General features: G+C 26.4%; 1 protein-coding gene across 1 annotated transcript; it reads left to right on the forward strand.

The window, feature by feature from the left end:
• Positions 1–1455: 1455 nt before the first annotated feature.
• Positions 1456–4321, forward strand: LOC8258691 (golgin subfamily A member 6-like protein 6). Its single transcript, XM_025157874.2, has 2 exons — positions 1456–1932; positions 3667–4321. Exons 1-2 carry the CDS (start codon positions 1561–1563, stop codon positions 3835–3837), a joined length of 543 nt encoding a protein of 180 aa, XP_025013642.2. The 5' UTR covers positions 1456–1560; the 3' UTR covers positions 3838–4321.
• The last annotated feature ends 8409 nt before the right edge of the window (positions 4322–12730 follow it).

Genomic DNA, 12730 nt, shown 5'->3' on the forward strand with positions numbered 1-12730 from the left:
CTATGTCAATTTCCAACCCTATTGCCCTTGCAATGCTCAAAAACCATAAAGGCAAATTCTTTTTTTAAAAAAAGCTAAGATTGAAAATAAAGAAAGTAGACATGCTTGACAGATGAACTTGTAATAAATTTCCAATGCAAATAACTCAAATTTATATAAATTGAGACTTTTTTTTTTTTTGATTTATACTTACTTTTTCATAAAAAAAAATTATTTTGACATGTGAATTTACTTTTAGCATATAGGTATTATGCTGATGTATTATTTTTATTTTTATTGTTTAATTAATTTATTAATTATAGATTATTTTTAATTAAGTAATTTTTTTTATTCTAGAAAATAGTATTTTGATTATATTATTTAACAGTATATTAATATAAATTAATTTTTTAATTAAATAATAATATCTAATTGTATTGGAAATTTGCTTATATAAATTTGAGTTATTTGCATTGGAAATTTATTTTTTCTCGAAATAATAATATTTTATTTGCATTGAAAAGTTACTTATATATTTTTGAGTTATTATATAATTGTTTATGGTACTTTAATATTTTAAATGGTTAGATTTAATTGAAATTACACAAATATTTATTTGCAATTTCTTAAATATTTATTGAAATTAGGTAAAGGGGTGGCTAAAAAGCCAAATGTACCAAATTGCTAGAAAACCGCATAATATTGAACCTAAAGACGACTGATTGAATTGGTCACTTTTTTGTTTGGTTTTAATTTTATATTTAGATTGCTTAATTGACAAAGATATCCTTTTTATTTTTTTGATTTGATTCTTTTCTTTTTAGTTTTTATTTGTTTTTCATATTTTTAGTTAATGTAGAATTTTTTTAATTTTATTATCTTTTCTTAATTTTATTTTTTTAAAAAATAAAAATTAATGAATTAACCGAATAATTTTTTAATTAACTAAATCGATGGTCAATATTTAATATAAATTTTTTTAAAACCGAAACCGACTAATAATTATGCATAATTTAACTCACATTTCATTTCCAAGGCAAAATCAAAGATGCTTTTGAATTTATTCTCCACTGCCACGTATTTTTTTTGGAAAATAACAAAAATATTTATATATATTTTTATAAAAATAAAAAAATATGGTTATATTTTTCATTTTTTATTCTTATTATGTAAAAATACCAAAAATGCTGCTTGTAACTTTTTTTTAAATACGGTTTTGGTTATTTTTTTATTTTTTTAATAAAATAATTAAAAAACAATAAAAAAAATTTAAATATAACTAAAATATAACTATACTGCATTTTTTTAAAAAATTAAAAAGATAATATTTTTAAAAAAATTAAAAAGATATATTTTTTTAAAAAAATTACACTGTAAAATAATATTTTTTATTGATTTTAAAATATTTCTGGATTATTTTTTTAAATGCATTATGAAATTGATTAAAAAAAAAAGAAAAAAAGGAAGCTTAGTAGTATTTAGGTGTAGCCCAAGTTCATCCACCCCAATTAACAACAATAACCAACTTAAAATCCCTACCCTCACACACTCTCTCCCAGCCCGAATTCACGCCAAGAAAGAATGGCCACCACAACGTCCACCGTCCGCTCCGCCGTCCGTACAACATGCCGATTCTTCTCCAGCCGTCACAGCAACCACAATTTCTTAGAGCCGAATAGCTTCATAGGAAGCTGGGAAGCCCCAAAGAACCCAAAAGAAGCAGAGGCAAAACTAGCTAAGCTTCGAAGGGATTACGCAAAGCAAGTGAAAGAAGTGCGCAAAGAGTATATAAAAGAAATGGAATTGATGCGTATCGAGAAGCAGAGAAAGGATGATGCTAAAAGAGAAGCACTTAGAATTGCTAACGAAGAGAAAAAGAAATTAAAAGCTGAAGCTGCTAAAGTTAGAGCTCAAGAGCGAATGATTGCTCAAGAAGAGTTTCGTCAAATGCTTGTATGTATCTATGAGTTTGTTCTTTTTTTCTTAAAAATCTTATTACTTTATGTTTGTGTTTATGTTTGTTAGTGTTTTCTTTTCTTTTTAATTTTTGTTAAGTTAAGGACTTTAAGCTATTAGATTTGATTTGTTATTATTATTATTATTATTATTATTATTATTATTATTTCTTGACCTTGTTGATCTCGCATATGCACCCTTATAGATTGATGTGTTAGTTGCTAAGAAAATGATGTAACTTATTAGAAAAAGAACAAATTCTGACAAATTGGAAATTCGGATTGTGAGTATTAGAAATCTACTATCTTTTGTTTATTGCCAATAACTATTTTGTTTTTAGTTATTGAGAAAGGGAATGAAAGAAAAGAACTTGCCAATTTGTTTTCTGGGTTTCTATCAGTTTGCTAAATTGTAGTTTAAATTATTTTAGCTCTTTTCTTGTAGTTAACCATATTAATTAGAATGATGATTTCAGAGTTTGCAAGTATTAGGCTATCAAAACTCTGGTTGTGCAAGCCACCTCTCAAATATTAATTTGCGTTTTTTTTTATTTAATTGCAAAAATAGACAAAGAAGGAAAATAGTTCCTGATAATTCTGAGTACTGAATTATGTGTTTACTAGTTTTCCTTGATGGATGCAAGATATGGGAAAAGGATAGAACAGAATGAGGTTGAATTATTTCTGTTTTCTTTAGTATGCTTACATAGAATATTCTACGGTGAAGAGAATATTAGATATAAACTATGAGAATACGTTCTTCTATTCACTGGTTGCCTGACTACACTCTTTGCACTCATTTATTTATGTTATGTTGCTTATAGATTGTTGGCAAACCCAGTTCAATTTTCTTTTCTTTAAAATTCCATCCTCTCTTTTTGTCTCTCTGTGGTTGTTGAGAAAATGTTAAAAGGTAAATGAAAATAAGCAGGTACGCTGGTTGCAAAGAAAAGTTAATTTTTTTGGAGAAAATAGAAATTTTTTAAATATGAAATAAACAAATTCTTCCTAGTAGTTATCTCGGAGGATATGCTGAAAATTCATTTCCTTTTCAGTTTTCCTTTTTTATACTGCTATTGATTAGAATTTAACAGATTTTAAGCTTTGAATAGTGCCCTCCTATTGATCTTTAATCATTGCTAGCTGATAGAAAATTCAGACTCAGAAATCTTCATCACTGCTTGGTTAGTTATATTTCTTCCTAACCGCATGATTTGAGCTTGAGTAAGAATAGTGTAGATAATCACGTTTTCTTCCTTAAATTGGGTATTTCTCCATTTCTTTTAATGTTGATGGCAGCAAATGTAGTACTTGTGGCTGTAAATATATGAGCACTAAAGGTAATACCATCTCAAGCTAGCACTCGGACTCTCCAATTAATTTTAGTGTTTATATGCGAGAGGTGTTTATCAGTTTATGGATGGAAGGAATGCATGTTATTATCCTGTTGTATAAGTATTCTCAAACTACAGAACTGCAAATGAGCCAGTTTCCAGCTAAAGACTGGGAGGTGAACTTGTTTAAAATGTTTAGAATTGGGTTCTAGAATCCATGTCTATTTTATTTAAGTTCTGTATAATGTAAAAGGAAATAGGATTTTGCAGACTGTCCATATCATACCATCATACAGGAGTCTCTGTCAAAAGGGCTCACTTTTCCATTCTTCTTTCTATATTGACAAGATGTATTTATTCATAGTTTTAATTAATGTGCTTTGACTATGCCATCACAGTTGAAAGAAAGAAGTGAGAAACTTGAGAATTGGAGGATGAAAGAAAGAACAAGGGAAGAGAAGAAGAAAGAGAAAAATGAGCTGTTGCGCCAACAAAGTTCCGTGTGGGTTGATGAAAAAGAATTGGAGTCTAAGGTCCTAGAAGCCATAGTTGATGCCAGATCACTTTGAATTTTAGATTTTGAATATCTTCTTGACAAAATGAAATCTCAAGCTTAAACATAGCTAGGACTTGGTCCATCCTGAAGAATATTTTGGAGTGCTCCAGCAACTCTGCACCAGTTTCATGCTTGCTTTTGTCCCCTGATATAACAATGTTTGTTTCTTTTCTTTTCTTCATGAAAAAGAATTGGAGTCTAAGGTCCTAGTAGCCATAGTTGGTAACACATCACTTTGAGTTTTAGATTTTGAACGTCTTGTTGACAAAACTTGTTCCATTTTGAAGAGGATTTTGGAGTGCTCCAGCAACTCTGCTGTCTTTACTAGCTCATGCTTTCCTTTGTCCTCTGATATACCAATGTTTTATTTATTTTCTTTTCTTGAGTTTCACCTAAGTGAGTAGTGAAGTTAAAAGTAGTTTTTGTAACAAGAATTTGTAACAATTTCTTGATATATTTAGGTCAAATAAGAAAAAGAGAAGTGCCATTTGCTCTGAGTCTCTCTTCTAGTACTGGAAGATCCACTATGGACTTTTGATCGATAGTATTCCTGATTACTTATTTATGGGACTAAATACATATTTCTCCGTCCCTCTAAAAAAGATAATAACTTTCAATTGTATTTAAATTTTACTTTTTGGTAATATTTAAATATTTTTATACAATATATGTGGACGTATTAAATAAAGACACGTGTTAAAAAAATATTACAATATGATAAAAAAGTAAATTCAAATATTTATTAAGTTAAAATAAAAATTAAAAGATTAAATTGATTAAATGATTAAAATTCAGAAGTATATATATTTTTAATCTATTTATGATGTGCTTTTCTAAATATTAGTCTAAATGTCTTTGCCCATCTGATCAAAATTGCACAGCTTTAATAAAAGCCACTTATTTCACAACTCTTTCTCCTCTCGCCTAATAAATGGGAGAATATCAGAGCATGAAATTCTCACTGTTAGTGGAAATTTCAAGAATAATTTATACTTTTATGCCTTTGTACAAAAATGTCTATTAAATTTTTTAATTATACTTCCTTCATGTCATATTAACTGTAATTTACTTGAATTAAGAAAGCATTTAATATACTTAATTATAGGAAAAAAAATAATTAAATTAGATTAAATTATCTTTCTATAGATACGATAAAATTTATTATATATCTATTCCGACACAAGAATAAAATAGAAAAAAAATTAATATTGCATTGAGTATATATGTGACAGATTTGATATCTCAATTCACCATAAATTTAAATTGTTGAATAAAACTTCAAAAATAGTGTATTCTGTGCTAACATGAGAGTGTACGCTATGACAGATTTATTTACATAAAATGCTAATTTCCTTTTATAATATGCTAATCCATTTAATATTAGTATGTAAATTAAATGCTTAATTGTCCAATACAATATTACACTTATTTTTTAATTTAGTATGTAGTTTCTAATTTTTTAAAATTTTAATAATTTATTTTGATATTGGTTTCAATTTTCGTATCCGGTAAAATTATCATCTAAAATTTGATGGCGTGGCTATAAAATATTAACCGTAAAATCGAAAAAAGAGTTGACTTGATATTAGAATTGTTACTTCATTCTATAATAAAATAATGAAAATATTTAAATAAGTAAACAGACAATTTGATGATAAATTCTTTTTTTCAATATCGTATTCATTTTTATCGAGATTTAAAAGAAGATCTAACAATCTAACTTCTTATTTATCTCTAATTTTTTTTCTATTTTCTGGAACATTTAAAAGGCACCTCCAGCATTAAGTTTCTAGAATTTTAAACAAAAATGATAAGAAAATTTCACTAAAGCGTTTAAGAATAAGTCAGTAATTCTAATATTAATCCGACCTTTTTTTTTTTATGGCTGGAATTATAGTCATACCATCATAATTTTAACTAATAATTTCATTAAAAATTTAAATTAGAATTAACATTAAAGTACGTGAATAAAATTTATAAAAAAAAATTACATACTAAAATGGAAAACAATTACATATGTGTGTGGCAGATAAAAGCTAAATTAGAATGAATGGATAGTGTTAGTCTTATAATAATTATTATATTTTTAGTGCAATCAAAATATAATTATAGAGGTTTTCCTTGAAAACGCAACTGTATACTCAAGATTTGAACTTGAAACCTTAGTTAAGATAGAAGAGCATTACCATATCATTTATACACTCTTGAATTTATAATAATAATTATTACATAGTGGGTGAAGATAATTTTTTGTGGCTCTCACAAAAGCAGCCTCAATTTTATGTAAGATTTTGGATTGCGATCCTTCCCTGTTCATATTCAATATGACCTATCATATTATGTTATTTTTACTTTAAATTCAATTAAAAAGTTGAAATTTTATAAAATTATATTTCTAGTGGAGGATATCTTATTTATTGAATAGTAAAATTTTAATTAATAAATTTGAATTACAATGATTAAAGATTATATCGAAATGATCTATGTAAAATCTTATGTTGCTTTTCAATTTTAATTACTATATTTTTAAGAAAATTATACTGCATAATGTGTTCATGGTATCATGGTGGAGCTTCTTGTTCCCCCCCTTTTTTTTTTGAAGAAGAAATCCTTCTTCTTCTTCTTGTTTGCTTGCTGGATTAAGTTGGAGTTTTATCAGTATGATTTAAAGATCAATTTGCGTCCTTAACTTGAAGTCAATGGCTAATTTACTCGGATTTTAAATTTTTAGCCGATTTCACCCACCAACTTGGCAAAAGTAGCCATTTTAGTCTAAATTCTCACTAACTTAAGAGATTGGATTCCATGCATCATGCAAAGTAAGTGAATGAAGGACCTAATGAATAAGTAAAGTTCATTTTAGTCATTAAACTTTATATTATGTATTAAACTTAGTAAAATAATCTGTATAATAAAATATCTAACAAAAAATAATTAAATTATTGATTTTAATAAAAAAATTAAATTAAATAAAAAAATTAAACTCATGCAAATTTAAATTTTTACTAAAATTAAAAAATTAGTTTTTAAAAATAATTAATCTTAATTTCTAATATTTTTAGCATAATTTAGTCAAATGGATAGGAAAATTAGTAATTAGTTACTATTATGTAATTTAAATTTCTTAGTAAATTCATTTTAATTGAGTTTGATACTTAATATAAAGTTTTGAGGACTAAATTGAATTTTACTTATTGATTAGATCATTTAATTGAATTTTACTTGCTTTGCATGATGTGTGGAATCCAATCTCTTAATTTTGTGAGAATTTAGACTGAATTGGCCGTTTTTGCCAAGTTGGCAGATAAATTTGATAAAAAATTTAAAATCTGAGTAAATTGGCCGTTGATTCCAAGTTAAGGAGGCAAATTGAGGTTTGAACCTTTATTAGTATAATATTTGATAAGACTAGACATTATAGTTTCATTTGATATAGTTTATCATAATCTTTGTATTAGTGATATACACTGAGCACATAAATTAATTTATATGCAGTCTGTCTATTTCTTTGAAAAATATAAACAAAGAATTTGTATCTTTTCTTTTGTAGTAAATAAGAATATTTTCTTTTGGAGAATAACATATGTTTCTATTATTCGATTGTAACAACAAAAATCAGAATAAGATTATTATATAATATTAATGAGATTATTATATAATATTATGTGTTCTAAACAAAGGTTTTCTCTTTTTCTTTTCTTCTTTCCCCTCTTTTATTATGCAGTAAGAATATGTTCAACTTATTCTCAAAAAGAAAAAGAAGAATATTTACAACTTAATATTTTATTATTCTTTTTAAGAATATCGACATTTGACTATATATTCTTTCTGGGGGATCTCAAAGCTCCACTTTCCTAAACTGACATGGATTCTCAGAAGTGCTCCTCCGGTGACCCTACTCTGATTAACAGGAAAACAGTAATTTTCTTGGATTTCTCACTTTATATGAACAAGCTTAGTTGATGCTGCTGGGACTTGACAGAATTAATTGAACAGAAATCGGATTCCACAAAAATTTTGCGTGAATGCTTTTTGCATGTGTTATTCCATATCATATCATGCAATAACAGAGAACTTTGCCATCTTAATCGTATGATAATGCATATGAATATGATTGATCAACTTCTGAACCATCTTAATCAGGTTGTTCTGTTCCTTTCAAAAACCAGATCGCTTGGTTTGGATATTGGATATGGGTCTGTGTTCCATTAACGCAAATAAATACTTTTCTTAGTGGCTGCTTTTCCTGAATAATCTTCGCTGTCTCTTCATTCGTTGCAAATTCTGTTGGAAAAATTTGGATGTTATTCTTGAAGTGGTCGGTTTTCATTAGGGTTGTAAAAGAGCCTAATGTCTTCGAGAACTAATCGGGGTTCGACTCGATAAAAGTTTGTTTGAATTTGTTAATAGAAGCTCGTTACAGTTAACAAACCAAACTCGAATTTATTAATATTCGGTTCATTTAGCTCGCAACCTGACTCGTTTATAGATTCATGAAACTAATCGTGAACTATATCGTTAATGAACTTAAATAAAGGATGCATAATATATATTTTCTATATTATAATTATTTTATTTTATATGTACGTATACATTTATTTATTTGTGTATCAATTTATATAAGCTAATAGATAATAATCTTTTCATTTTTATCATAACTTTTAATTAACTTATATTAAATAGTAATGTTTGTTTTAATTAATTTAATAATTATAATAATTGTATTGTTTAATAAATCAACAAAGAATTCATGTTGAGTTGGACAAATAAGTTCAATAATCAGTCGAACTCCAAATAAATTCAAGTTCGAGTCCGAATTTAAATTTGATTTGAGTTCATACAAAATATAATGAGCTAGACTCATATTTATTAAAATTCAACTTAGTTCGATTCGGTTCGATTACAATACTAGTCTTTTATTTTGTGTTCCTAATTTTTCTAAATGATCAATAAAATTTCAGAGTTGATGAAGTTTCAGACCATGATATAGAGATAACAAAGAAACTTCTCATACGCAAGTGTAACAGTGCTTAGATCTTCGTTAAAGTTTTTATTCAGGTATATATTGCACCAAAATAAAAACAACACAACATTAAATGATACAAAAAAAAAAAAAATTATTAAAAAAAATATGGATATCACATTATCCTTATAGCAAGTTCCAAGTAGATTACAATAGTCATCTTCGCTAGACGAGGATGCAATAATACTGTTACTACTATTGATAACATGAATAAGTCATGGACACCGATTGAAAAAACAAATCAATTTGCAATCTAAAGATAATTAATTCTTTAATTTATGTAAAAAGTGTTTTAACATGTAAATCAAATGAAAAATAAGCATATTAGTATAACAAAGAAATCATATATATAAATTGAAAAGAATTAAAGAGTCCTTTTGCAAATGGGAAGTCCAAATAAATAAGATAAAAATAGAAGTGCATAAAATAAAAAAGATTTCATAATATTTAGCCTAATTCAATTTAATTAGGGTTTCATTTACGTTGCCATTTTTATTTTATTTTGGAGATAAATAGGCAGCGGGTTGGTATTAGACCAGGTGGATTTGACGTGGCTTCAAAATAATACACTCCGTTCAACTTGGACAAGGTTCGCATGACATGTTGGAACTTAGAACCAACTCACCAGGAATCAAATCGATGAAAAGTGACTAGATGACTTGATTTGTCAAAATTGAATTGTGATGTTAAAATTACAAAAAGCGCAAAAAGTTGTATAATAATAAAAGATTTTTTTAAATTTTTCTAAAATTATAAGAAAAAAAAATATATTTATAAAGTTTTCGATACTACTCTTTTATTCAATTGAAATGTCAACAATTTTTTTTATCATTTGAAAGACGTTAAATGGTAAAAATATTTATTCTTAAAATGTAGAAGTCTTAAGTTTAAATTCCCGACTGAGTGAGTTATTGTCTTGAATATTATTAAGTGACGGTGAGTGTTATATGATGATTCTTTCCCATGATGTGTCCACAACTTAGTAAGCCTCCCATGGCTTAAAAGAAGAAGATTCAATTGGAGGATGAAAGGAGATCAAATTAACCTTCTGCCATGGAATCAGTAATTAGTGGAGGGATTGTTAATTACATATGTAAGACTACAATAATAAGCAATATAGTTAAACTAATAATTTCTATTTTTTAATTGAATTGCAACTATGATAATTTAATACCAATCAAGTCACTAGTTCTCTTTATATATGACACTAACCTCAAGTTCTCAACCTATTTGTAATAGTCACTACTAATTAATAAATCTCAATCGTGCAATCATATTTTGATTTTTTGTTTTTAATATTTTGAAAGTTTTGGATTAATAAATCCCACTTATATTAGTTGAAATCCACATTAATGTTTATAAACTGAAGGCACAAATTAGAATATGGTCAACTCATTATTTTAGAATATGTTTGCATTGTGAATTACTGATTAACGTTTTATAACTTCAGTGCTATAGAAGAATCATTTCCTGCCAAAAAAATAAAATAATAATCTGCAAGGTTTTAATATTTCAAACATATTTTTGCCCGTATTCAATGTATTTATAATTAATTTAAATAAGATCAAAATCTTAACCCTCTTTCGTCTTTTTTATTTTTTTTTATTTTTTATTAAAATTTAATTTTTTGGTCAAATTCAACTTGAATCCAAACTCGAATTCGTCAAATATATAATTGTAAATTTTTTGAATTATTTAATATATATATATATATATATATATTTAAATCTAATGGTAAAGATGATAACAATTAAAATAAATCTTGGAGTAAGTATCAATTAATAACGTACATAAATAAACACTAAGAAATAATAATACCATTCACAAATTACAATACAACGGATTCCATAATTTGTAATATTTTCATCCTTAATGCGTGTAGTTATTAAAATTCAAGGATTTATAGAAATATTTTTAATTAATTATTATATATTCACTGCCATTAAACTAAACAATTTGCATTAATAATCATTATACATGTATATTTTCTAGCAAATATTTATTTCATTGTATTTTATTTAACTTGTTAAACAATAAACATTTACAATAAGGACAACTTTTTTAAAATAAAGACGAAACTGAAAAATATTTAAGCTACAAATGAGTTTATTTTCAGGATTAAGCTAATTCTCGAGCTTAAAAATGAGCTCCATAAACTAATTCTCAAGCTTTTAAAAGAGCTAATTTACTATCCCACTCAAGAGCTTGTGAACGAGCTAGCTCGCATGCTCAAACGAGTGAAGTACCACTAAGCTCAAGCTCAACACGTTTATTAATTGAGCTCGTAAATTGAACTCAAACTGGACTCATTTAACTTAATAAATAAATTCAAATGAATTATTATCTAGTTAGCTTCTAGTAGCTCAACTCATTAGCAATCTTACTTTTGGTCCATCGCGAATATTTTTTTTAGACCAAAAGTGATCCATTTTTATTATTGTTTAATATTCAGCACTTTTAATAAATAAGAGTCAACGTATTTTTTAGAACTGTATAGTTTCTCTGCTATGAGACTGTGAGTTTTTTTTCGAAAGTAGTAATATGAGTGTTAAATTCTCCATTTATATATAAAAATAATGAAGAGAATAAAGAAATTAAATTTAATATTTAAATAAATTATACTTATCAAAAGACTTTTATAAAGTCTTAACTCAGTATCATCGAATAGAGCATACGTTGTACGTGTATACATGATAAGCTCCCAGCTCCATGCGTAATTCAATTATAATCCAACTAATAAAAATGAGAATTGCTAAAAGTGAAATTAGAAACTTTTATTATAGAAACACTAATTTTATGTAAAAGATATTTCTGTTAAGTTCTATAGTTACAACATACATAGATAAATATCAGTTAGAATGAAACTTGGCTAGTATTTCATTACCAAAAATTTGGAAGGTTTTGAGTTCGATGAATATTAGTAAGAGCTCTTTATAATCAGAATTAACAGAAAATGCTCTGTTGCATAGTCCACCATCTTCTCTTAAAAAAAAAAAAAAAACAATTAGATTTATAGTTATGATGGTGATCATAATGTTATCTAAATTCTTCCTAAGTACCAAAAAGGCATGGAGGGGTGCACTTAGAAGATTATGCCCCAGTGAATATATTAGTTTTGTCATGCACGTATAAGAGAAAGCAATGGTGGGTTTATTTTCGAGCTAGCTTCTAGTAGCTCAATTCATTAGCCGTCTTACTTTTGGCCCACTATTGGTAATTTTTTAGATCGAAAGTGATCCATTTTTATTTTTTATTTTATATTCAGCACTTTTAATAAATAAGATTCAGTGTTTTTTTAAGAGTTATATGGTTACTTTGCTATGATACTGTGAGTTTCTTTTATACAGAAATAGTAATATGAGTGTTGAATTATTTCTTTACATATAAAAATGGTGAAAAAAATAAAAAAAATAAATTTAATATTCAAATAAACTAGACTTATAAACAAATTTTTATAAAGTTTTAACTTAGTACCATCGAATAGAGCATACGTTGCACATGTATACATGATAAGTTTCTAGCTCCGTGCATAATTTAATTATAATCTAACTAATAAAACGAGAATTGCTAAAAGTTAAATTAGAAAATTTTATTATAGAAACCCTAATTTCATGTAAAAGATATTGCTGTTAAGTTCTAATAGTTGCAACATAGATAAATAACTATAAGTTAGAATGAAATTTGGCTAGTATTTCATTACCAAAAATTTGGAAGGGTTTTAACTTTGATTAATATTATTAAGAGCTCTTTATAATCAGAATTAACAGAAAATGATGACTATTGCATAGTCCACCACCATCTTCTGTTAAAAATAAAACAATTAGATTTATCGTTATGATAGTGATCGTAATGTTATCTAAATTCTTCCTATGTACCAAAAAGG

Source organism: Ricinus communis, chromosome 6 (genome assembly GCF_019578655.1).
Source record: "Ricinus communis isolate WT05 ecotype wild-type chromosome 6, ASM1957865v1, whole genome shotgun sequence".
Taxonomy (NCBI): Eukaryota; Viridiplantae; Streptophyta; class Magnoliopsida; order Malpighiales; family Euphorbiaceae; genus Ricinus; species Ricinus communis.